Genomic DNA, 27495 nt, shown 5'->3' with positions numbered 1-27495 from the left:
AGTTAAAAATTTTGCAAGTGCCAAAATTTATAACATTCTGGCCATCTTTAAAATACCTAAAACAAAACATCTACTTACACTTATTATTATTTATGATTCCAACCTAAATATGTGCAAGAGAGACATAGTTTTTTCCCTTTTTAATTTAGGGAACATTAGCAAATGTTATAACTGAGTCTGGAGGGAACATGTACATTAGGCTTACGCCCAGGGCTGTTAAAGTGGTGAATTTTTTTCTCTAACTCACCAAAAGCACATATCTCAGCTTCTGTATTAAGTATTGTATACCGCATGGAAAAAGAAAATGATTCCAATCTCGATCCTTGCAACCCAGGCTTAAACCTCAAATACATTATTTTAAAGTCTGGTAATAGTGAGTGGAAAGTTGGCTACTCCGGGTTTTCAGAAACCCTGCTTTTAATCAGTGAAAAGAAGTCACTTGAATCTTGGCAGTGACCTTAATTCCCTAGAAATTTAAGGCTTTGGATAGAAAATTACGACTGGAGAACTCATTTGCTTCAAGAAGACAGAAGACCAAGAGATCTCTCCAGATTAATGTGCTCAGCCACATCGAGCTCACTTGGGAGATGGAGACAGGGCTGGCAGCGAGGCAGGCCAGATGCTCACATCTTCGGCAAATAAATCTACTGGCAGCATTAATCCTCCTCACACGGATACCTTATAAAAGCGTCTAAAATGCTTCAATATCCTAAATTACACAAGTCTAATTGTTGGGTTTGAGTTACTTAACATGAAAAGTATTTTTTATTTTACTTATATAAGTATTGGCACTAAACATGTTAATAAGTTTTAAATAGGTTTTAAACTTCTAAGTGGCAAATGAAATCAATCTGTCTCATTTTTATGGTGATTGATTGACTGACTGAGAGGATCTCTATATGCAGCCTTGGCTGGCTTTGAACTTGTAGTGATCCCCTTGCCTCTACCTCCTGGGTGCTGTAATCACAGGTGTGTGTGTGCTGTGATCTGTGATACTGGCTTCCTTCATTCTTTTCTTGACTGGAGATACGGCTCAGCAGAAGAGCTGTGAGGAAGAGCACAAGAGAGGAACAACGTGTCTCCCATTGTTCGCAGGCTCACTTGCACGTGTGTGATGCCGGAAAGAACGAGGAAAGAAAGGATGGCACAGCTAAAGAAGATGGCTGTCCCACGGTATCACGGAATGAGCTCAGGCCACTCACGGGCAAGCGCACCTAACACCTCACTGTGTTATCCACATTTGTGAGACTGTGCATCTGAACTGAATTCCAATTAGCCGGTGTTAATTCTGCCTTTAAAACATATTTATCCAGGTGAAACGCCACAAGTTAGTTTTATATTTAAACGATTCAGAACTACTTCCTGGAGGGATAATTTTACTGTGTTTATTTCATCACCCGAGAAAGTTCCCCTAGTATTCTGTATTTCACAAGTCTCAGAAGAGAATGAGCATCACCGTTACAAGAATAAACGGAAGTTCAAATACATGCTCTTATGAGATTAAAGTTTATGATTATTCAATGAGTTGCCAATGATTAAAACCGAAATGCCTCTATTGGATTAAAACAATAAAATCTCCAGTTGTTCTCAAACTCAGAGCTGTGGGCGCTGATGTATTTTAGAGTTTTAGGAATGAATATTGATTTTCCTTAACCACTAGTTTTCCTGGAGAGTTATGGATTCACAATCAATGGCCACATAGAAGAATCTTAATGCACTGGAAATGGGTGTTAAATGGGTCAATGTGGTGCATGGGGGGGGGTCCTCATCACACCACTGTTTTCACTTAGGCACGAGAGACTAACTACAGCAAGGCTGTTTTGTCTATCTTGTGGTAAGTAGATGCAAATACAAATCACCTGAGAATCTCTAAGACTTCAGGCTGGAGTTAGAGCTCAGTGATAGACTGCTTAGCATGGGCACGTGTGGGGGAGGGGAGAGCAGCAGAGGAGGGGAGGGAAGGAGGGAAGGGGGAGAGGAGGGGAAGGAGGAGTGGAGGGGAAGGGAGGGGAGAGGAAGCTAGAGGAAGGCAGGGAAAGGGAGGAGAGGGGAGAGGAGAGGGAGGATAGTTCAGTCAGTAGGTCTGGGTGTGAGGTGAGAAATTCTGCATTTCTAACAATCTGCTAGCGGATGCTGATCTTTTGGAAGGGCTGACTTTTCCTACTCAAGTAGGAAAAAGCTGGCACACTGATCGAATTCTTTGTCTGGAAATGAGATGTGTAAGCCAGAAGTTGAAGCCCAGGTTCTTTCATTCAGTCTGATGTTACACAGTTATGCAAAGAGAAAACTAACCAAGTGAACTATTATCTACTTGCATAAGATACACATCTGGACCAGGTGATAGATCGGTCTCTTCAGTACCATAAAATGGGAAGATTTTCAGATAACCTTCACTTTAATTGAGCATTTTCTTTTATATTTCCCTTCATAAACAGTGAACATCAGGAGGTTTTATTGCACAGCATCACTCCAGAATCTCCCTGTTTAGCTGCATTCTTTGAGTCAAGACACAATTATTTCTGTTTAATGTCCACTTCTCACTCTTCCTCCATAATTCTTACAACACTTTTCAGATCTGTACGCTCCTGTAAGGAATGTTTTCATGCGCAGTAGTCTGTGGGATCACGTGTTTCCCAAACGAAATGCAGCTCCCACTAGTTCCCATCATTCAGAGGGGCTCTAATATCTTAAATAGAGAGGGTCCTCTCGTTAGAACCATGCTCATCAAATGCACTCCTGCCAATGGGTCACGGACTGGCAATACTTTCAAATTGCAGTTAGCAGGAGAAAAAAAAATCCCCCTTCCCTACCCTGAAGAGAATTTTAATTTGATGCCTAGTCCTTATTCCCAACTCAAACATCTTCATTAGGACTTCATTAAGTTGCCTGGACTACTTGCTGCCAGCCGCTGTTGCAGCCTCCAGCCTTCCCATCCCACAGCACCCCAGCACAGCCTCGCCAGGGCAAAGCTCCTAATTTTCAGCCAAGCACATGCCACTTCCAGCTAAAAGCGTGCACTGGCCCTTAGTCAACACCTTCATGCTACGAGATCAGCCTGTCAGGTACTCAGGCTGTTACTCCTGCCCCCTCACCAAATGCTTCCTGTGATTCCTGTGTCTGTGACTCTGTTTATACATTTCTTCTACCTGGTATACCTTTCTGTACAATTCCACTCCTCTTTTTAAAGACTTGTTGTATGTACCAATTCTTTTTTGAAGCATACCTGATTCCTCTACTAAGATTTGTCTACTACCTTGCTCTGAACGCTTTACTCAACACCTCCCATCTATATTATTTCTGCATATGCTTTATTCTTGGCCCCTACTATATGAGCCGTGAAGACCTTTATTATGTCTTTTTTTTTTAAAGTTCTCACCATGCTTTTTCATGAAAGTCTCCAAGTCTGTTGAAAAAATAAGTAAGCTTTAGGATTAACCTGTAACTCAGGAGGCCTAGAAACTTCAGAAATCTAAAATTATTTATTATTTTAAAATGATCTTATTACTTTGTGTGAATGGGTGCTTTGCCAGGACACATGTATGTGTACCACCTGTGTGCAGTGCCCAGGGAAGTAAGAAGAGGGCATCGTTTGGATGGAATTACAGATGGTTGTGAGCTGCCATGTGGACGACAGGAACCAAACCAGGGTTCTTTCTGCAAGAGCAGCAAGAGCTCTTGATCACTGACCCAGTCTCCAGGCCTCACTAGTGTCCTAACATTCATGATACTCTTTCATGCCAAGGGTTCAACCCTGGGAAAATCAAGGAGACGTGTTTTTAACCTCTAGGTTACATGTGCTTGTGCCACTTTTAAGACTTCTTTCTTTAAATACATATGCCCACAGCTCAATCTGCACTATTCAGATGGTATAGGTTAAATTAAAGTAATTATCATTTTCTGATTATCCATACCTCTCTGATACCTCTGTAGCATACAACACAACTTTATGACAGACAATGGTTCCATTCTGACTTACAGACATTCATTGTAAAACAAGAGTGTATCAACAAACTAAGAAACCAGGTTTTGCAATGGTAGTCTTTATATCCGTTTAGAGAGGCTTACGTGTGACTTTCCTTATTGACCTGCATTCATAGTAAAAATAAAGAAACTCATTGTATGCCTATGGCTCCTGCAAGGGGAGCTGAAATTGCAAAACAGTGAAAAAGCATGTCTCACCTGATGGTAGAGATTGCTGCTCAAGATGTTCTGGGCCTTTGCTCGCTTTACCGTCTACCTTATGTCACAGGTTTTTATAATTCAGCATGCAAACAAAGTCCAGAACCAGGAGACCTAGTGCACTGGTCCCTGCTGCATTATACAGGATGATATCAAGGAAGGGGAACACCATTAACGTTTCTTATTTTGACAGATACACATTTGTATTACCATTTACTAGAAACAACATAATTAGCCAAGGGCATCTGTCACTTTATAGTTCTTCTTCCCTGAATTGGCTCTCCTTCTTATACAGACTCAAGTTTGAAAAGTGAATGCACTTTAAAAAGGACAAATATTAATTAACTCTAGTGTGGGTGCGGCAAACAACATTCATGATGGAGGCTTGGGAAGCCCTTAGGGCTGGAAAGACCAGGATTAAGTGACAGGGTCCTGGTTCAACTTCTGTCTCTAAGTATACTCCCTGAGTCAGGCCACATGCTCTTGGCCTACTTCTATAGAGATGTGAGGGTGGCGCTGTGCACTCTTGTCAAATGTCATTATGCAGAATGGCAACCTCTGTAAAGCAGGAAGTATCCTAATCCTTAACACAAAGACTCCTACCTCAAGTAGTCAGGAAATCAGGGCACCTAACGTGGAATTATCTTAAAGTTAAAACACTCTAGTAAGCCTTAGGAAGATTTTGTTTAGTCACGTTACTCTTTTACGCAGTGGTAAGGATGCCAGGTACCCATGGTTTCCCTCATCAATACTGCAGCAAAGTGGGCAATTTAGTGTGCTTTAGTCACATGTGTTCCCTATATGAGAAGGGGAAGGCTGAATGTCCATGAGACAGCAGGTGGAGGAATTGATTCGGTTTTTTACCCCCCAGAAACATAAAGACAAGGATCAGCTGGAGAAAAGACAGATGAGCACTAGCCTGAGGTAGGAACAGCCCCGAGTTGGTGGCTTTAAGATAGCTTTAAATAGCGGATCTTGTTTTACAGTCTCACCCCGAGAATAGAAACTGTAATCAGTTACCCATTTCCAAGGGTAATCAATTTTGAATCCAAATTAGCCTTACGTTCTTTGAACTAAGCAATCTTGTATTAGTTCTCTTCCCAACGGCTGGAGAATTTAAGTCCAACAGAACTCAGCTGTGCGCCAGAAATCATTCAATGCAGAAAATATCCACCAAGAAATATTTTCACGGTCATGTCTTCTGTTTTCTGAAACGATATTCATAATCTGAGAATCAAACCACTTTTTCCTGAATGGGAGCCACCATAATTTTGTAGGTCCCCAGGGTCTCGGTAGAAGGTCTTCTACAAGGCTGTCTATCATTACTTCTGACCCAGCCTACAAAGCACTCAGACAACCAGGTAGGCTGAGGGAAAGGAGCATCTGATGGTGATTATTAACTAGCTCTGCGAGTATTTGAAGTATGTACTTTGGAAATTAGCTAAGGACTTTCTTTTTCCATTTGGTATACTTACCATATCCCATTTAGTTCAATAAACAAATGAACAAATGCCAATAAAACCAATATAATCTACTTTTTGTGGAGATGATCTGCTTGCTACGGAAAGAAAGCAGGAAGGGGAGCGGGAGGATGAAAGGCAGGAAGGGAGGGAGGGAGAAAGAAAAATCCGCTGGGGTGTGAAGCCTCAAAGGCCAGGCTCGCAGGGCATATGAGATAGACATGAAAATAGAAATCAGCCCTCTGGAATACCAACTTCATTATCTGTTGCAATTTCCAAAGCCCTTTGAAAAATATTGCTCCACAGTCCCTAGCTTTTTACATTCCTCGTTAAATATATCTGCAGACATGTGTTTCTGGGCACCCGGCTACAGTGAGTCTCTGGCAAGCTGTGAAGGGTGTGTACACCGTGGGCTGAACCGGCTCCTGACTCAGGTCGTCACTGCTGACTCAGCCTCCGGCTCAGGATGGCAGTCAACCTCTGCCTGGTCTCATTTACTGAAGACGCTCGGCCCTTGGGAGGATATGTCTGGGGAAGGGTGGGCAGTCCGGCGCTGATGACCTTCTTGAGCTTATCCGGGGTTAGGGAAGCAGCGGGCTTTGGCAGTCCATGCAGGCTGGTTGTGTTGGTGCCTCGTCCACAGTTCTGCCTCACGCTGCTTCGCTCGCGGTGATTACTGACTGCGGTGGCAGGGTAGGTTAGGGCGCCCTTGTTGAGGGAACACGGTAAGCTTCCTCCACTCCTCCTGAGCTCCAGGAGCTGTTCTCTGGCTTGACTCAAAGCCTCTGTCAGTTCAAAGCGTTCTTCACACTCTCTGCGCACTGTTTCCTGGAGAAAAGTGTTCTGAAAAGAGACGAGGAAAAAGCACCCCTGGCTTTAAACAGTTTATGTAAGCGGAGACGGACAATTTAAATCAGAACTGAACTGAAGGTCGGAGGCTGTATTCTCTGTCTCTTTAATACCCCACCACACGAGACAGAGAAGTGAAAAATGGTGTGTGAGGGTGGACAGAATGCTAACAGAACGTTTAGTTCAACCCTTGCCATTTGTAAGTGAAGTGGAATGACCTGCTCAGGGTTCCGTAGATGATGCGGTCGGATTGGGGCAAAAATTGAGGCCTGCTAATGCTTACATCAGCGGGATTCCAACTTTCTTGCCTCATGTCTCAGACAGTATGTTCTGATACCCACTAAATAATATCTGTAAAGTCATCACATGTTATTTTATAATGAAGGTATAGGCCAATGCATGAAGCAAACCGGTATAATTATAAGATTGAAAAGAATATAATACAGCAGCCACAGCATTTAAACAGTAATATTCGTTATTTATCAGATGCTTTCAATAGAACTTAAATATACAGATCATGTATCATTATACAGGATAATCTCCCCCAATAAAGAACGTGTTCTTCTTTTAATTCCAGCAGAAACCTCTCATCAAGGTACTGTAAGCTGTGATGGACAGCCTGTATTAGTCAGCATCAGCATACTGTGAAGACGGTCTGAGGCATTAACTTTAAGGAGAATGCATTTCTTTTGGCTCATTGGTTCTGGAAGTAACAAGGTCAAGCAGTCCCTTTGGGTTGAGTCCTGGAGAGGGTGGCACCCCACAGCAGCAGTGGATGGTGTAGCCAGTCAATAGACAGAGCGGGAAGGCCTGCCAGGATCCCCCCCACCTGCTTCCATCACACCCTCCAGGTCTCCCCACAAGGGCTCCCCACAAGGCCAACATCTCAAAGGCCCCCACACTTCCCACAGCACCATCTCGGGCAACCGTTCCACACACGGGCTGGTGGGATCCTCAGTGTCCAAACAATATAGCACAGCCTCTTACTGAAGAAGTTTGCAGCCTCATTAGGTTGAACAGAACGACTTCTATGTATCTAATGGAATCTGACCCCAAGAGTGGATGCTATGGATTTTTAATATGGATAGACTTTTTGATAGAACAATCTGGAATCTCACACAGTAGGGATATATTGAAACAGATGTAAGCTTTACATGCGATTGGATTAAGGCTCTGTCAAAGTCTGAGAGTCATTAAGGCTCTGTCAAAGTCTGAGAGTCTGCGTTTTTCTTTAGCTGAGGAATTCTCCATTTTCACATATGGAGTCATTTCAATTCCCTCAAAAGCCATAGTAAACGTTAGGTTTTGGATCTTTCCAATGTCCAGATATTGCAAAATACCATCCTCAGGTATAATATAGCATCTTAATCAGAGCAACTGTGATGGCCCACACTAGACCCTAACAAAGGAGGGCATATCGACATTTCCTCATAGGAGGAGGGGGTAAGGGAGGGTCATTAAAATGCTCACCTGAGATTCCATCCACTCCCTCTTGTCTCCCTCTCACCCCATCAGCTGTAAATAATTCTGCTCCAGATGCCCATGGGCTCAGGACGTGCTGGAGTATACAGTAGATAGAAGATTAACTTTGAATGACCGACTTTTCATCGTGTGTGTCTGTGTGTCTGTGTCTGTGTGTGTGTATCTGTATGTCTGTATGTGTGTATGTATTCACTCCATGTATGAAGCTTTTGGGAAGTTGTCACCCACCCTGGAGTAGAACTTTTTGAAGATGCAGCTGTTTCGGGGTTACCTATGGTCCTGCTAACAATACCACACCCATGTTCCTGTAAGTAAGCCCAATAGAACCCAGCAAGCTGGGTTTGAATGGAACTGTTCATTTGATCTGTCATTGGTGGCCTATCTAAGGTGAAGAGGTGTTTGTTCAGGTCTCTTCAAGAATACTGTTGCAACCCCTGACATTGCAGACGGTGTGTGTGTGTGGCGGGGGGGGGGGGGGTGTTGCTAGGGAGATGGTTCTGTCACTATGTGGTTGCCATGCAATCGTAAGGACTTGAACTCAATTCCCTAGCACCCATAACAAAAAGTCAGGGGTGGCAAAGCATTTCTTGAATTCTAGTGCTGAGAAAATGAAGACAGGAGGATTGCTAGGGGCTTTAGGACCAGCTGGTCTCCCTGAACTGGTGACATCCAGGTTCAATGAGACCCTGTCTCAAAAAATAGGGTATAGAGTGATGAAGGAAGACATCCAACATCAACTTCTGGACCAGATGGCTACACACACACACACACACACACACACACACACACACACACACACACGATGAAAAGTCAGAAGTTCAAAGTGGTGCCTTAAAAACAAACAAACTTGAAGTTATTGTGCTCTAGGAATTACCAGTCAAGTTAGCTTATAAAAATAGCCAAGGCATTTCCAAGTCTGACTCTTAGTGGAAAACATCCTCCCTAAGGGTTTACTGACTAACTTGCCATTAGTGGAATTAAGTAAGAAATCATCAGGCTAGGTTGCATCTTCCTATTTGAGTTTCTCGTGATTATGGGAAGAACTTAACTAATTTACAAATCTGGTAATTAAAATATAATATGGGCTGAGTATAGTGACACACTCCTTTAATCTCAGCACTAGGGAGGCAGAGGAAGGCAGCCTTTGTGAGTTCGAGGACAGCCAGGACTACATAGAGAGACCCTGTCTCAAAAAACCAAAACCACCACCAACATAAAGACTATGGAATAATTCCAGATTAACATAGTAATTTTTATTAAAGCCATTAGAATATCTGGGTCAAAGGTCCTCATTTATATTTATAGGCCATACACACATGATCCCCATTCACATGTATTTTTTAAAGCCATTGGTCAACTATTTGCTTCTGCTTGTTTTTCGTTTTAGAGGAATTGGAAACTACTGACATGTGTGGCTTTGTCATCTGGATCTCACCAACTCTACCTGTGTACTGGTTGGAAGTTGGGGTTGGGAAAGTATGAAGCTGTGTACAAGGAAGATTAATAAGGTGCTGGTGAGGGCCATCGCATTTACCGCTCTTGATATGTTTACCAAAAGAAGACACAGTAGTGAGGGTTGGTTACATAACTTGCTGAGAGCCATGCAGCCCTGGAGTGGTAGAGCTCTGCCATCCCCTAGCCCTGTGCCTGTGTGCGGAGTCTCCTTCGTTATGGCAGGCATACATGTGCCATTTCACGTCTAGGACATCGAGGTGCTGAAAACTTGGTAAGACATTTTCACAAGAATTCTAAACTCTATTAATCTAACCTTTCTTTTAAAAAGAAAGATCTCACTACATTATCTATTTACAATATTTATCTATATATACAGTAATATATATACACATTACTCATCTATATATACAGTAAGCTAGCAAAATGTGTAGAAGTAATCAAATTTAAATGTTTTCAATTAATTAGTATGAAATACCCCTGCTTCAGAAAACTTTGAGAAGGAGTCAGTTTTCTTGAAACATAAGAAACTATGGCTAGCCATGATCCCTGACTTCAAACTCTACTATAGAGCTACAGTAATAAAACCAGCTTGGTACTGGCATAAAAACTGACATGTGGACCAATGGAACCGAACTGAAGACCCTGACATTAATCCACACACCTATGAACATATGATTTTTGACAAAGAAGCCAAAACTGTACAGTGGAAAAAAGAAAGCATCTTCAAGAAATGGTGCTGGCATAACTGGATGTCAACATGTAGAAGACTGCAAACAGATCCATATCTGTCACCGGCACAAAACTTAAGTCCCACTGGATCAAAGACCTCAGCATAGATCCAGTTACTCTGAACCTGATAGAAGAGAAAATAGGAAGCAGTCTTGAACACACTGGTACCAGAGATCACTTCCTAAATATACACCAGTAGCACAGACACTGAGAGAAACAATTAATAAATGGAACCTCTTGAAACTGAGAAGCTTTTGTAGGGCAAAGGACATGGTCAATAAGACAAAATGACAGCCTACAGAATGGGAAAAGATCTTTACCAACTCCACATCTGACAGAGGGCTGATATTCAGAATATATAAAGAACTCAAGAAATTAGACATCAAAATACCTAACAGTCCAATTAAAAAATGGACTGTAGAGCTAAAAAGAGAATTCTCAAATGAAGAAGCTCAAATGGCTGAAAGACATTCAAGGAATTGTTCAACATCCCTAATCATCAGGGACATGCAAATCAAAATGACTCTGAGATACCTACCATCTTACACCCGTCAGAATAGCTAAGATCAAAAACAATGAAGACAGCTTATGTTGGAGAGGATGTGGAGCAAAGGGAACTCTCTTCACTGCTAGTGGGAATGCAAGCTTGTACAGCCACTTTGAAAATCAATATGGTGCTTTCTTAGAAAATTGGGAATCAACCTCCCTCAAGACCCAGCTATTCCACTCTTGGGCATATACCAAGGAATGCTCAATCATACCACAAGGGCACATGCTCAACTATGTTCATAGCAGCATAATTTGTAATAGCCAGAACCTGGAAACAACCTAGATGCCCTTCAACTGAAGAATGGATAAACAAAATGTAGTACATATACATAATGGAGTACTACTCAGCAGAGAAAAACAATGACATCATGAGGTTTGCAGGCAAATGGATGGAACTAGAAAAAAAAATCATCCTGAGTGAGGTAACTCAGACTCAGAAAGACAAACATGGTACGTACTCACTCATAAGTGGATACTAAATGTAAAGCAAAAAATAACCAGACTGCAACTCACAACTCCAGGGAGGCCACCTAGTAAAGAGGAACCTAAGAAAGACACAGGGATCGCCCAGTGACAGAGAAATAGACGATGAGATCTACATGAGCAAACTCACGCGCGCACATGCGCAGGGGGGGGGGGGCAAGGGTCAGGGGAAAGAGAGTTTAGGGGAGAGGGAGGTCCCAGCTAGATCAGGAGCAGTGTGGGAGAATGGAGAGGGACATACCATGATGAATGAAGACTCCAGGGAAATAGGAAGAAGCAGAGTGCTAGAGGGGTCTCCAAAAATCCACAAAGATACCTCCATTGCAGACTACTAGCAATGGTCGAGAGAGTGCCTGAGCTGACCTGCTCTGGTGATCATATGGCTGAACACCCTGGCTGTCATGATAGAACTCTCATCCAGTGTCTGATGGAAGCAGATGCAGAGATCCACGGCCGAGCCTCAGGTGGAGCTCCAGGAGTCTAATCGGTGAGGAAGGAGAGATTGTATGAACGAGAGATGTTGAGACCAAGGTTGGAGGAAGCACAGGGACAAAAAGCTGAACTAGTGGAAGCACATGAATTGTGAACCAATGGCGGAGGAACCCCCAACTGGACCAGGCCCTCTGGATAAATGAGATAGTTGATTAGCTTGAACTGTTTGGGAGGCCCCCAGGCAGTGGAGCCAGGACCTGTCCTTGGTGCATGGGCTGACTTTTTTGAGCCTGGGTTCTATGCTGAGACACTTTGCTCAGTCTTGGTGTAGGGAGGAGGGGACTGGACCTGCCTTGGCTGAGTCTATCAGGCTGGGCTGACTCTCTAAGGGAGACCTTGCCTTGGAGGAGGTGGGAGTGGGGGGTGGATTGGGGAGGGGAGGGCTAGGGGGTGGGAGGAGGGAGGACGGGGGAATCCATGGCTGATAAGTGAAATTAAGTTAATTATAAAATAAAAATACTATTAAAAAAAAAGAAACTATGGATAGCAACGAACAATGAGGCAAACAAATCAGGGGTCCAAAGGGCAGGTGCACTAATATGAAAAGAGAAAGTGATGGGGTGGTGACGGGAGCTCTCATTAAAGAAAATAAAATTCAGCCAGTCCACTAAACTTGAATTTGAGCTCCCAAGAAAGTAATACTCTACAGAAAACACACCCAAGGCAAGTCCCTTAAAAACTGGTTTCAGGCAGGTGATGAGGAGGATGGAAAGGTAGAGCGAAGGGAAAGCCATCCCCAAGAGCAGGTGCAGCTGGAGCAGGGTGCCAGCAGACTCCGGGCTGTGTGTGCTGGCCAGCGAGGGCTGAAGCAGCCATGGAGTTCTCGGACTGCACACTCCGACTCCTCCTGGATACAGTCCAGCCGGAGGAGCTCTGTGAGTGGGGGCAGAGAGAGGGCTGCCGACTGTCTCAGTGTGCGGCCAACCACCCTGCAACTCATCCTTCAAGGCTGCTGGCTTTCAGAACAAAGGATTCTCTTTTTTATTATTTCCCAGACCAGGAGGACCTCTGAACTGAAAACAGGATCCACAGTTGGGACTTTTGTCTGGGCCCAAACCACTATGATTTCTTAGGTGGATATCCTAATACCTTCATTTCCTCTGCTGACATCACAACTATTTCCCCTAAATTGACACTACAACACAATTTTGTTCACAAGTAGTTTAGATGTTATAATTTATTCAGTCATAGTGTAAAATATGGAAACAGAACATTTGAAAGTTTAGGACGCTGCTATTTCAGGAGTGGAGTGTGTCAGCACAAGGAAGGAACATGTGGATATGACTAGAGTCAGTAGACACATTAGTGGAAAATTCCATCGTATGTGAAAACAATCATGGCCTACGGTTATTTTGTTTTCAGCAATTAGGCAAGAAGTGTGGGCTGTGCACATTCTTTTTCTTTGTTTTGCTTTGGGGACAGGGTCTCACTATGCAGCTCTGGCTGACCTGGAACTCACTCTGTAGACCAGGCTGGCCTCCATCTCACAGAGATCCTCCTGCCTCTGCCTCCCAAGTTCTGAGATTAAAGGCATGCTCTGCTATGCTGGGCTGTTGCCGACTTTTAATATGTATTTTTACTGAATGACACGAGAAAATATATAAGATAGAATATGCTTGCTAGGGCTGAAAATTAACAGTGAACATGACAATGATCAATGAAGCCACTGTCCTCTACAAGATAAAATTCTCTTGGGCCACCTTTCAGCATAACATGGTAAAGGACTATCACTGGACTGCGACGGAACTGGAAGTCATGATGAAATGGCGGGCATGCACCAAGTAAAGAAGGGAACGTGGGGGCTTCCAAGCAGAGGCAGCAGCAGGAGAGACGCATCCGGGCACAGAACACGGCTGCTGGAAGACTCAGCTGGTAAACCAAGAAGAGACTCGCACTGGGGCAGGAAGGAGTGAACAAGTTAGATGAGGAGAACTTTGGCAACCTGTTATCGTTGGAGTTCTTACTTGGCTCTCAGAGGGCCAGCTGGATCATGGGAAGATATTTCAAGCAGGGCACTGGCACCATCACATTGGCATGAAATGAAGCTCTCTCTGCCAGCTTTGTGAAAGACACTGTACAGCGAGCGGGAGCAAGGATGGGGGTGGAGGGTAAGAGGGCCTCAGTTCTCATGGAGGGCTAGTGTGGCCCAGGGAAGGAAGAGTTACTGCTCCTGGGCCCAAAGCCCACCCACTGGTGTTGAGCACTGTCTACAGCTGCCTCAAAACTCTCAGATGAAGGCTGCTTCAACTGCACCTAAAGAATTGCTTAACTGTACTCCCACAGAGCAGGTAAGTATAAAATTGAAAGTGTAAATGATCTCACTATCTACTTTAACTTTCTAATATTAGAAGTGGCCAATTCCCCACTTTTTGAGATGAGTGTTTTCAGTTCCAAACACAGAGAAGAAGCAAGAGAAGGTTTGCTGAGTGACCTGATCATTCTGAAGGTGAGAACCCCATTTGTGGTGGTTCAGAATCAGCTGTATTTGGCATAATTGGGGAGAGGGGGAGGAGGTATGCCAGGAAAGAAGTCTTCACTGAAGAGTAAACACAGATGGCGTGGTTCATGTTTTACACTAATGAGGCCCTGACCAGTCACGAAATGATAGATGACACCATTTCCACTGCCTCTAACCAGTAATAAGCCAGGAAAGTGGGTGACCAGCCAGCTGGGGTGGGGTGGGGTGGCGCAACTGAGGTAAAAGGAAGTTCTGTGGAAACTAAGAAGATGCATACAGGTTAGTAAAAGATGTGCCCAGCTCACACGCAGCTAGTCTGTTCAGCTGAAAACACTGCAGAAAAACAGAGAACATGGCCTTTTGATAAAATAGGAATGAGAAACTAAATACAATTTTAGGAAAGAAGATGGATTTTCAAGCAGATTGCATTAAAATTATTTACTAATGCTTCCAAGCACAATAAAGCCAACCATGGTAGGCTTATCAGAATAAAAGCCATAGAAATGGCAAAATCCCTCAGAATAATGGCCTTCAGAACCAAGTTTTCAAGATGAGGGAGGAGAGTTGAAAGACACACATTATTTAGGATTTCCTCTTCTAAGTCAACAATCAAACTTTAATATCTTGTCACCATTAGTGACGCACAAGAAAGCAATGCCTCCATATTTCTTCCCAAATTGTCACTGTCACTGATACTTCCTGCCCTCTTCACGAGACTCCCTGGCAGAGCCCATGTCTACCCATGCTCCTCCGCCAAATTCGCGGGCTCTCAGTTCTCTGTCCTGCTTTCAGGAAGCCAAGCCTAAGCATGACCCTTGAAAGCTTTCTTCTTTGAAAGAGAAACTGATGCTGTAATTTTACGATGTGTCCTTTTGATTCGCATTTCCCTGATAGCTAAAGATATTGATCATCCCCTTCAATGGTTTTCGGCCATTTGAGAGTCTTCTGTTGAGAATTCTCTATTTAGATCTGTACCCCATCTTTAAAATTGCATTATTTGGTTTGTTGATGTCTAGTTTCCTGAGTTCTTTATATATATTTGGGAACCAGCCCTCTGTTGGATGTGGGGTTGGTAAATATCTTTTCCCATTCTGTAGGCTGCTGCTTTGGCCTGTTGATGGTGTCCTTTGCCTTCCAGAAACTTTTCAGTTTCATGAGGTCCCATTTATTAAGTGTTGATCTTAGTGTTTGCGCTACCGGTGACTGACCTAGGCACTCTGTGTATATGTTACAGTTGTGTAGCTTGGTCCTCTTTGGGACTCCTAATACTGGGAGTAGGGGCTGTCTCCGACTCTTGTACTGGCTTTTGAGACCCTACTCCTCATACTGGGTCGCCATGCCCTGCTTTAATACGAGGGGAAGTGCTTAGTTTTACCTGTAACTTGATGTGCCATGTTTTGTGGCTCTCATGGGAGACCTGCTTTTTCCTAAACAGAAACAGAGGAGGAGTGGATTGGAGTGTGTGTGTGTGTGTGTTGGGGGGGGGGTAGCGACTAGAAGGAGAGGAGGGGGAGGAAACTGTGACAGGGATGTAAAATGAATAAATTAAAAATACATTTTTATGATGTGTCAAGGTTGAGGATCACTTTTTGATAATTTTACTAACTGGACTTGAGTTTCTCATTCTCCTACACAAAATTACCAGAGAGGAGCATGCCATTTTCTCTCTATCAATTACATATGCATTTGAAGTAAACACATACTTCCAAAGTAAGGAAATCCCCTTGGAAAATAAGCTATTTGTGCTTGCAAATGTTATGTATGCATAAAATTCCATCTTATAGTTTATATAGATCCATCATCACCAAAAAGTTTTTTTTTTTTTAAAGATTTATTTATTATGTATACAGTGTTCTGTCTGCATGTATCCCTGCAGGCCAGAAGAGGGAGCTAGATCTCATTACAGATGGTTGTGAGCCACCATGTGGGTGCTGGGAATTGAACTCAGGACCTTTGGAAGAACAGCCAGTGTTCTTAACCTCTGAGCCATCTCTCCAGCCCCCCAAAAAGTTTTATCAAACATTCCTACATAATTTTTTTGAAGCAGATTTGATACCTGGAAATAATTTTAGATATCAAAAGGTTTAAAGTCATTCATGATCCCAATATTTTAGGAAGTTCCATAAGATCCCTCCTCAGTTCCTCCTGCTCAAAGGTCACCACTGTGCTGATAGCTTGGAGACAAATTCTCTGTGCCTCTTCCCTGCTGTGTCCTGAGGCACAGCACATAGCAGTGACTTGAACTTTCTTTCTCATTTTTTAAGCAAAAGCAAACACAGGATGAAAAGGTGAAGTGCCTAACAATAAAAACAGGTGTGTGGATGCAAATACAGATCAACAATCCTTCAGCATCAATTTTGACATTTGAATGCTCTGAAAAGAAAAACACTGCAAGTCAACACATTTGGTGACTGAATCTGGTTGGGCTAATCATGAATTCACTTGTTTCTGGTTGCTGTCCCTTATATTAAATACAGTCCTAAAATATTATGTGGCTTTTGGCTGTTTATGTTTAAAACTGAGTTCTCCAAATGACACATGTCTGTCTGGATAGGGGTATTGGCTAGCATACTTCTGTGTAAGTAGACTGGACATGGATACAGTCACTAACTGTCTTGGATACTCTGATGGCCACTATACATGGGTCTTTTCTTTTGAGGTAGATCATTTCATAAGAGAGGGTTCTTCTAACTTCTTGGTTACTTACACACAAACCTGTTGTCTGCTCTCTGGGAAAGGAGTTTGTGATGAGGACTGGGATGTTTCCCATTTGCTATATAGACCTTCACTCCTGCTCTTCTATCCCATGCTCTGATTTCTCATACAGTGTCTTTCTCATTCAATTTAGAATGAGGTTTTCTTTCTAAGCAGGTGGGTAGTGATCCTGGGGAACAGTGGGTCCCTGAGAATCTATCCCGGTTTTGATCAGCTCTAATCTTGGATCCCTTCTTGGGGAGTGATTTGCGTCTACCGTTTCTCAGCTTCCCATATTGTGCATTTAACGTACATTGGGGTTTTGCCTGCATATATGTCTGTATGAGGATGTCAGATCTCCTGGAACTGGAGATACAGACAGTTGTGAACTGCCATGTGGTTGCTGGGAATTGAACCTGGGTCCTTTGGAAGAGCAATCAGTGCTCTTAACCACTGAGCCATCTCCCCAGTCCCCCCAGCCTCCCATATTGTACCATGTAATTAGGTTTCTCTTTTGGGATCCCGTCACCCACAATAGGTACTAGGTTTCAATATTCCATAATTTGCCAAATCCATTATCTCTCAAGCATTTGCTTTTCATTTTCCAAAATTTTGTCGTTTTCATCAAGTGTCAACTCTTCCCTTGTTTCCTTGTCCTCATGGATTTATTCACTTTTACTTCTGACAATTTCATGGCAGTGCAGTGAAGTAAAGATAAGCTCACTCACTCCATTCCATGTTTAACTAAGAGCTCTGCCTCCTAGTTTTGAACATTTTTAACTACCGATAGATGGGCTACAAGAACTGCAGAATTGGAAACTTCTGCTCCTCTTCCTTGATTGTCTATGGTCTTAAAACAACAAAAAGATTGAACTCTCTATTTCCTTTGGACGTACTTTTTAAAAATTATACTCTTCCTCTAGATCACAAGATCATAACGAGGCTCTTACACTGGGCCATGCTATCTTGACAGATCTCATGTGGAACTCACATGAGCACACCACTGGTCCCGAAAATACACGACCTGTTTGACTTTGGCTTTAATAACAATGTGTTACTTGCTAACATTAACTTCCTGCTCTCTTCTGTTTCCAGTGTTCCAGTTTTTAATGTGTGTGTCTTTTCCCCAATAAGAACTTTTTGGAGTCTTGTTCATATTTACATTTCCAGTAGTTCTGTTTTCCATTCTCTGTCTTCTGAGTTACTGCACCTTCTCACTGTTCTGTATTATGCTATTGTTATCACTTCCTCAGGCACTACACTGAGGAAGGCCCAGTCTGCCTTTCAGAGGCTTCAGCCTCCTTCTTACCCTTTCTACAGTTAAAAACAAATTCCACTCACTCTTTGGCCTCTTGAAAGAGAATAGAACTTTCCTCCCCTTAATTAGCTTCCTTGGGAGAACACTAATTTATCTTCATTCTAATGGGAGTTTTTTTCTCCAAGTAATTACAGCTTTAAATTCTCCAGAATCTGAGGAACTTAAAGTATTTACAGAACATGGTTACAAACACACAGAACTTTTCATTTTATATGACTTTATTTATAGCTCACATTCTTTCTGCTCATAAATCCTATCACTTTCATTGGCTCATTTCCTATTTTATAAGCATATTTTGGACATTGGCTTGTTTAACCAGAGAAACAACCTCAGTTATTTACTTATACTTCAGTTCTCATTATTTAACTTGAGGTGATATTTTGGTAACTTCTGATGGAAAAAACTCAGTCTACTTGTCCCTCCCACGAAAGGAAAATGCCCCCCCCCACATATTTTTCATTAGCTTTATTTTATGAACAATACTTTCTCCCTTCTAGTAATGATTCATTACTATGTACATACTAACCTAATATCTTTCAGAATTTCATATCTTGTTTTATTTTTAATATTTTATTTTATGTGTGTGTGTGTGTGTGTGTGTGTGTGTGTGTGTGTGTGTGTGTGACTGAATGTATGTTTGTGCCCTGTGTGTGAGTAAAAGTCCTTGGAGGGGTCAAAAGAGGCATCAGATCTCCTGGAACTGGAGTTATAGACAGTTGTGAGCTGGCATTTGGGTTCTGGGAATTGACCCAGGTCATCTGGAAGAACAACAATTGCTCTTCACTGCTGGGTGATCTCCCCAGTAACAGAAGTCCACATTTTAAAAAATGAAACCAGTCTTAAAAGTGACTTCCTTTCACAACTAGGAGCAAGATGAGATGAGCTCTACTTAGCTCTCTTATCTATAAATAAATCCACTCTTCACTTTTAGTTTTGCTAACATCACTTCTAGAGGGTGGGGTTAGAAGATATAAGTGTAGACTCATATATTTGAATACTTGGTTTCTAGTTGGTGGAACTGTTTGAGAAGGATTAGGAGGTGTGGTCTAGTTGAAGAAGATATGTCACTGGGGGCGGGCTTTGAGGCTTCAAAAGACTGGCCCCATTCCCAAGTGCCTCTTTTTGCCTCTTGCTTCTGAATCAAGAGCTGAGCCTACAGCTGCTGCTCCAGCCATTCAGCTCCATGCCCCTGCTCCACCATCATGAACTCTAACCCTCTGGAAGTATAAGCACAACTAAACTTTTTCCTTTATAAACTGCTTTGGTCCTGGTATTTTATCACAGCAATAGAAAAGTAACAAATACAGAAGCTGTTGACAGCCTCAGGACCCCACTTTCCTAATAATCACATCTTGATGTCTTACTTACCTTTCATGCAGGTTGGACTTACTGGCTCATTTGGAATGAAGAGAATATAAAGAAAGCTGTGAGACGTCACTTTTAGGTTACCTAAGGACTGTGGCTTCTGTCTTAGATTATATCTTGGCATCCTTTCTCTACTTGTCCTGAGGGAAGCCAGCAGACAGTGTGAGCTCTTTTCTGAAGAGGCCCATGCAGCATGGAATTGAGGGATGGATGCCTCTGGCCAACAGCCACAGGCTCTCCATTAACAGCTCATGAGACTATTAACCTGTTAATATAACTGCTCATTCGAGCAAGGCGGCAGCCCAGTCTCTCTCAGCTGAGCCTCTAGCTGAGACTGTTACCTCATGGACATCCTCACACCAAGCTCATAGGTGATCCTGAACCACAGACACCCAGCTAAACTCAACAGTTTCCTTACCTACAGAAATAAGATACTAAGGGGCTAGAGAGATAGCTCAATGGTTAGGGTTGCTTTCTGTACAACCCTGAGGACTTGCGTTTGTACCCCAGCACCCATGTATAAGCTGGGTGTCTTGCACACACCTGTAACTCCAGCTCTGTGGGTGGCAGAGACAGGAGGATGGCTGTGGCTTGTCGGCCTAGCTAAGAAACTGAGAACCCCAGATTTGGGAAGCGATTCTGTCTCAAATAAAACTATGAATGACAGAGGACAGCTGAGACCCTCTTGTGACTTCCACTGGTGAACACAGTTGTACACACCAGCACTTATGTGCATATACTCACACAGACACATGTAAATGTAAACAAGTATATCCTTCAAAAAGAAACGAGACAATGAATTCTTACAGTTTGAAGTCACTGGCTTTGGGGGTAATTTGTCAAGTGGTGTTAAATTATAGGCTCTTAAGGGAGGGTGCTTCTACCTTTCAGTTTTTTTCATCTGATAAATTTCTGTATAGGTCTTTCTTTCTTCTGGGGGTTAATTCAATTATTCACTCAAGGCTTTCTTTAACATTTCCCAGAAGATAGGAAGTGGCAGGTACCATTTTGTTCATAATTACACTGAATCTTATCTAGCATAGTCCCTAGCATCTACATAGACGATGATTTACATTTTTTAAAAAATTTGACCTTTTCCTTTTTCTATTTGTCCCCTGGCTGAGTGACTTCTTATTCGGGAGCGAGACTCGCTAGTCCAGCGGCATGGCCTCCCTCTCCTTTAGCGCCCTTCTCCCCCAGGGATGTTAACACGGACCCACTAGACACACACCTGTGGTGCTCCTTCCTCAGTTTCTCCAGCGTGTTCCTGTTCCTTTCCTGACTGGCCGGAGCTGCTGTCCTCCTACATGAGACCATCACCCAACCCCATGGAGTCCCCTCCCTCCCCCAGCCCAAGCCAGATCATATTTATTATTTTGGTGTTTTGTGTTTATTTGCTTTGTTTTTGTTCATTTTTAGAGTAAAAACAAGTAAAGGAGACTACAGGGTATTGTGGGCTAAGCCTGAGGTTATCCTGAACTTCAGAATCAGAATCACTCCTGGAAGAGTGCGTCTTTCTGGAAAAGAAACTTTTGTCCCACAGAGATCAAATTTGAACCTTGGCTCCCTCATTGTGTGAGCCTGTGAAACTATCAAGTTTGTTAGTTGGTTCCTCATTTGTGACATGTAAATAATGGCTGCTTTATAAGGTTGGACATTGTTCTTATTTAACAGTTTCTCCATTCCATACTTCATCTTTATGATCCTATGTAATAGTCTCATTTTATATTTATAATGCTGACATAAGCTTTCAATTTTGGTTGCCAATTTGAATATAGCAAAAAAAACCATGTTTATTGTTGCTATCTGATATTATTAGTAGCATTTTCCATTTACTTCTTTATTAAGATGCCAGTAAGGCCAACAAAAACCTTACTTCTCAGCTAGCATTCAAAACTATTTGTCTTTATATGCTCTATTGTCATAAATTGGATCAAATATTACAATTGTTATACTATTTCTAAACTGTTTAGCAGTTCATAGATAATCCAGAGATAAAAATTTCTCAATAAAAATGAGTCTACTTCAATTTTAAAAACACTGCTGAAATAACTGTGTACACATACGACCAAAGACTCAAGCATGTAAGCTGCCCCAGAAGTCCAGGCTGGCAGTTGTAAAACATGAAAGTCCAATTATCTTTATATTGTCCATTTTTTTAAACATAAACAGCATATGCTCTGAAAATTTCTTTGACAAAGACTTAATGTTAAAGCAAATAGGATGTCATCTGTAAAGACCCCCTAGTCTTGGAGCTTTAAGTGATCATTTGCAACACAGAACTGATTCACAGAAAAGGCTCAGCCATGATGGGACATCTCTGTCACACCACTGCCCCGTGGCTCACAGAACTTGGTGGAAGAGGGAGCAGAAAGAGTCTAAGAGGCAGGACTAGGGGTTCTCACTGACACGACCAGACCTTGTACTCACGGACTCAGGGGCTGAAGCTGCCATTCAAGAGTCACACAGGGTCAAGCCAGTCAGCACTCCATCACGGAGCAGGGATGGGCTCCTGAGCCCACCCCCCCCCCTACCTGGGAAGCAATGCTGACAGCTGATGGCTGCTAGGGGAAAGAGAGTCAGTTTTCCTTAGGGGTGTGGCCCCTGATGTGTCCCAGTGGATGGCTGCACACTACGGGATGCCATGGAGCCAGGGGGACTCTTCCTGACCTCAAACTGCCTGTCTCATTTGTGTCTGTCTGTCTGTCTGCTTTTTGAATGGCTGTGCTCTTCACTGGGGTCATCTGCGTCCTACCTCTTCCTGTGACTGGCTGAACTGTTGCAGCAGCTGTGTTTGGGCCAGCATGACTCTTTCCAGTTCGTCTGCCTTCTGCTTCACTTCCTTCTTCAAGTCCTCTGAAACCGAATCTTCGTGGCCGCTTTCCTGCTTCAAGCGACACTCCAGTTCTGCAACCAGACTTTTCAGGTCTTCCATCTCCTTTTCCTTTGACTCGGACTCTTTCGTGTATTGCTCATGGGCTTGGCTGAGCTTTTCTTGGAGGGAGGCCACTTCCAGCCTCAGGTCTTCTGTAGCGCCTGCGATTAAGTCAGAGATCTGCAAGATAAATCACATGTTAGTTAACAGACAGCTGTTTCCAGGGAACTGCGGAGATCTTCCTGTTGTTAAGAAGTTTCTTCTAGTCGGGCGATGGTGGTGGCAGTACATGCCTTTAATCCCAGCACTCGGGAGGCAGAGGCAGAAGGATCTCAGTGAGTTCGAGGCCAGCCTGGGCCACAGAGTGAGTTCCAGGAAAGGTGCAAAGCTACACAGAGAAAACTGGTCTCAAAAAACAAAAACAACAACAACAACAACAACAAAAACAAAAGTTTCTTCTAATAAACCAGTGTGCTTTTCTAACTGATAAAAAGCAAATTCTATGACATATGTAGGCCTTCAGATGTTTTTTTAAGTCAACACAGTCTTATTTATTTTTTCCTAAAATGGTATCTTATTAACTACTTGGGCACCCTTGGAAATACTTGAATCTCTGTGACTGTATTGAACTGCCAAAGGCAACTCAGTTTCCCACAAACAGATGGGAGAGGGCTTGGCTGGACTCGGGGCCCTCCGAGTGCCTGCCTGATGTTTGGAGACAGTGAGAGCACCCCGGTTGTACACCCCTCATATCAGAACAGCAAGTCTGCCTTTGACGCCGTTTTTTCTTTCTTATATATTGGACAGATGTACCCCAGACATTAGCTCTGTCTTCTACAGCAGCGCTCTTCCACTTCTTGTGATCACAGATATTCTGGATTGTTCTATAGTGAGGTGCCAGTAATGTTTTTTAAAAAAAAGTCCCCTGGGTTAGATCTGTATCTAATTTCAATGATGAAATCCCTTTGCCACTACTGCTAATCTGCCACCCCTGATGACTGAGCAGGGAAGAGACATGCTTAGTGGGCTCTGGAAAGCCAGGCCTGGCTACAGAGCATTGCCAATTGACCATTCAATACAACTGAAGAAGTAAGTATTAAATCTGAATGACTCGAACTGAAGGATAAGCAGCCACTAAGCCTGTCAGCATGACCATTCTGGAGAATACCAGGACAGGGCCCTCATGTGCTGTTCCTCCTCACATAAGAACATGAGACAACTACTCAGGGGACCTTCTGCTCAAAGAAAGCAGGCTTTAGAAGGGAAAGGACTTTTCTCTCTCTTAAAAAACAGAAAGTTGAGCTTGGTGGCTTACTCTTGAAATTCCAGCCAAAGCAAGAGAATTACTATGGCTTTGTGGCCAGCCAGGGCTTCATGGTGAGTGCCAGACCAGTGTGAGCTACTGTCTTAAAAAACGAAAACAAACAGAAAACCAACACAACAGAAGAGCAGGCATGCAGAGCGCCTCTAAAGTCCTCTATTTATGGTCCAGCAGGAAACCCGCCACCGAGACTCTGGAAACGCCACAGACGCGAGTTCCCAGAGCTCTGTGGACCACTGCTTAAAAAACAGTATGTATGAAAATTTGTTTCAAATGTTAAATTTACGTAAGGAATAACTGCTGGAAGAAATCTGTTCACCACCATGAGTCATTGCAGAAATTAATATTCTACTATTTTCAACTAACCCAAGAGGGTCACCGTTAGGTCTGAACAGTGGTTTCCCTCCCTCCAGCAGAGCTGACAACCAACCCGAGCAAGCTGCCCCGTGACAGGGGCTTCACCGAGCCACAGATATGTTTGGATTTTAAAAAGGGAGTCAGCATTTAAAAATCACATTTCTCCTAGGAAATTTGAATTTAGACTTCTCTTAAGTAATGGTATCATTTTGTTTACATTCCTCTGCCCATGGAATCCCAAGCTACTCAGGGCAACTGCAGTCATGAGGTGAAGGGTGGAGGGAAATGGCCTTTGATGCCAGGATCTGTGCAGCAAGACGTGAGGACCTGGCTAGGACAGGCTAGCCCATCAGGGGAGCGAGGCTCCAGCTCCCAGCACATACTTCATTGTGTTAATAGGAATTCATGAGAAAACAAAAACAACAACAAAAAAACCACCACAGAGTCAAAGATGAAATCATCAAGAATTTCAAGACAGGAACATCTGAAGAGCATTCTGGGTGGGGTCAGGCACTACTGTGTCATCTGCTCTGGTGGCTGGTCTTCCTTGTCCTCTGTGAACTCCAGAATGGCTAAATGTCTGTCTTCACACAAACAGAGGTTCTTAGGCTGTCTGGTGCTTTATTAACATGGATTCTTTTAAAGTTTTCTTCTCAGATTTATTTATTTATTTATGTCTGAGTGTTTTGCTTGCATGTCTGTCTGTCCGTGCACCATGCATGCCTAAGGCAGAAGAGTGGGTTAGAGCCTATGGAACTGGAGTTATAGGGGGTTGTGAGATATCATGTAGGTGCTGGGATCTGAATCACAGTCAAAAGTGTTCTTAATGCAGAGCTATCTCTCTAACCCCTAACTTGGATTTTTAAAAAATTTCAAAATTATGTATTAGTGACATTTACCTATTTGTGTGTGCCTATGTACGTGTGCATGTGTGTGTACAGGTGCATGTGCTCCACTGCGTGTATGTGGAGGTAAGAGGGTATCATACAGGAGTTGGTTTCCCACTTCCACCATGTGGGTCCCGGGGGTTGAATTCATTGTTTGAGGCACAGTGGCGAGTGACCTTCCCTGCTGAGCCATCTAGTAGCTCTAGTATGGATTCTTACCGAGCTTTTTCAGCTTCACACTAAATTTTGATTCGTTCTCTAGCCCTCTGCCTCTCTCTCCCGCTTTTCCTTTCCTCTCTACAGTTCAGTCCTACAAATGCAGGAATAATTTGCCTGACTTGGTGGTATACCTCTGTAATCCCAACCCTTGGGAGGCTGAGGCAGCAGGATGTCTCTGAATTAAGTAAAATCAACAACTAACAAACAAAGTAGGGCACTTCAACAGACTCACTACTTTTTATTGTATTTTTCCTCATCCAAAAATCGTTAGAATTAATTAAAATTAAACATATCTGTAGCATGAATCTTAAAAGTTCTTATTAATAAAATCAAACCTGAGGCCAGGTATTGGGGTGAATGCTAGAAGATCAGAGAAGCAGAACAAGCCACAACAACTTCCTCACCTTGCCAGTTCCTCAGCTGATCCTGTTTCCTCAGACTGGAAGCCTCTCAGTCCTCATCCAGAATGAATCTCAGCCGAATTGTTGCTCAAAAGCCTAAAAGCTTAACCAGCCAAATGCTTCTAGTTCCTGGTCTTCACTCTTTATATACCTTTCTGCTTTCTGCCATCACTCCCTGGGATTTAAGACTCACTTCTTCGGATTAAAGGCATGAGTCACAATGCTTGGCTGTTTCCAATGTGGCCTTGAACTCACAGAGATCCAGAGGGATTTCTGCCTCTGGAATGCTAGGATTAAAGGCATGTGCTACCATTGCCTATCCTGTATGTTTAATATTGTGGCTGTTCTCTTCTCTGACCTAGATAAGTTTATTAGCTTGCACAATATTTTGTGGAACACAAGACCACCACACATATCTTTAGTTAAGAAGATTAAAACCTAGGAAGGACATTTTTAATTCTGTAAAATACTTCATTATCTTTTGGTATTCGACTCTGTAGCCATGCTAGTTATGGGCTATGCAGTGTCGTCAGTTTTAAAGGTAAGTTGACATCAGCAGAAGACAAAATGCATACAGGCTGTGTGCTTTTGTAATTTATCTCCAGCATCCTTTCTGAAAAGCAGGTAAACCAAACCATTGGTCTGTGTGGGCAGAGCGAAGCTGTGGTAACCATGAGCAGACTGTCAAGTTGTGGAAAGGGAGCCTGAGTGGAGCGTGAGGTTTGTGGTCAGTGGCAACAGACCTTCATCTGTAGGCTCTCCTGTTCTTGCTGGTACTTCCGGATTACTTCCTGGTGTTTTTCTTTTTCAATGTCAAGTTCCAGTTTAGCTTCTTCCTTAAAGAGAAGAGCTTGCTCTTGGAGCTCAAGGAGATGCCGGGCTCTTTCCTTGGTGAGCTCAGCTTCAGCCTGGAAAACAGCATGTGAAAACACACAAAAGCCACTTTACCTCGAAATAAGCAGAGTCAATGCATCTTCAGACTGTAGTTTTTAAAACAGCAAAACATCAAGTTTTTAATTAAAGTATTCTAAAATTTCTAGTATTAAAAATGTTAACTTAGAAATTAGCCCCTCAAAGTTGACCTTTGGGCCAAATATTCTAGTAACTAAAACCTGGAAATTTAGTAGAGACGACCGTTTTAAGAACTACTAAGAGCTGAGTCACATTACTGAACATGACTAAAAGCTTAATCATTTACACTGCTAACTCAGTCCTCATCAGGAGGCGAGGTGGTGTTGGGGGGTATCGGCAAAACAAAGCAAAAGCCCTTGCCCGGGGCTGAGGTTAGACTGTGTTCAGCTGAAAAAGGAACAAAAGCTGGAGGTTCAGATGCCTCTGCCTTGTTGGAGGGTCACCGCGGGGGTATGGAGTCACAGACTGTCATCTGAGTGCCAGCGAGGCTAGAAGAACAGAGGGAAGACAGACAAGGATGTCCACAGCCACATGGAGACTCAGACAGAGTCACAATGCTGGAAAGGACTGAAATCCCTGCTCCAGTCTCGCATGCTCCTGTGAACTGTGGAAAAAAACAAACAAGGGCTTTAGTTTGAGGTGGAACTGAGTCCCGGTCCTGGCTCTGACACTTGCTGGCTGTGCGATCACAACCTCTCCTGGTGGAGTTATAACTGGTTCCTTTGGGAGCCTTTATGAGGATTAAGTGAGGCAGAGCATCTGTGGACGGCTGTAGCATGGGCAAGAACTCAAGTCCGTGCAGATTACCTCCACATGCCAGCCCTGCCGTCTCTACCACAGAATGGACATGGAGGGATGTTCTGCAGTACATCACACCTCATGAAACCATAACTCACTCCTTCCCCAGCATGAGTTTCCATTTCAGACAGCACTAAGCATTGAGCACTTTTTCCTGTATTGGAGCCAACATCTTCCTCAGTGTGGCTTGTAACTATTGGCGTTGGCTCTGC

General features: G+C 43.1%; 1 protein-coding gene across 5 annotated transcripts in view; it reads right to left on the bottom strand.

Moving 5' to 3' along the window:
* Nucleotides 1-1490: 1490 nt before the first annotated feature.
* The window catches only part of Lekr1 (leucine, glutamate and lysine rich 1), a 183175-nt gene continuing 157170 nt past the window's right edge, over nucleotides 1491-27495 (bottom strand). For 4 of the 5 annotated variants that reach the window (XM_006972624.4, XM_076574196.1, XM_015989713.3 and 1 more), the window contains 3 exons: nucleotides 26317-26481; nucleotides 22269-22568; nucleotides 1491-6482 (listed from right to left, as the gene is read on the bottom strand). In XM_006972624.4, coding sequence (XP_006972686.1) covers nucleotides 6078-6482; nucleotides 22269-22568; nucleotides 26317-26481 — 870 coding nt within the window. In that variant the 3' untranslated portion in view covers nucleotides 1491-6077. Of the gene's footprint in view, nucleotides 6483-7958; nucleotides 8047-22268; nucleotides 22569-26316; nucleotides 26482-27495 lie in introns of all 5 variants that reach the window. The other variant, XM_042279112.2, reaches the window with a different exon arrangement.

The sequence above is a fragment of the Peromyscus maniculatus genome, chromosome 6 (genome assembly GCF_049852395.1).
Source record: "Peromyscus maniculatus bairdii isolate BWxNUB_F1_BW_parent chromosome 6, HU_Pman_BW_mat_3.1, whole genome shotgun sequence".
Classification (NCBI taxonomy): domain Eukaryota; kingdom Metazoa; phylum Chordata; class Mammalia; order Rodentia; family Cricetidae; genus Peromyscus; species Peromyscus maniculatus.
Note: the sequence above shows the minus strand (reverse complement) of the source record. Positions and strands in the feature narration are given on the sequence as shown.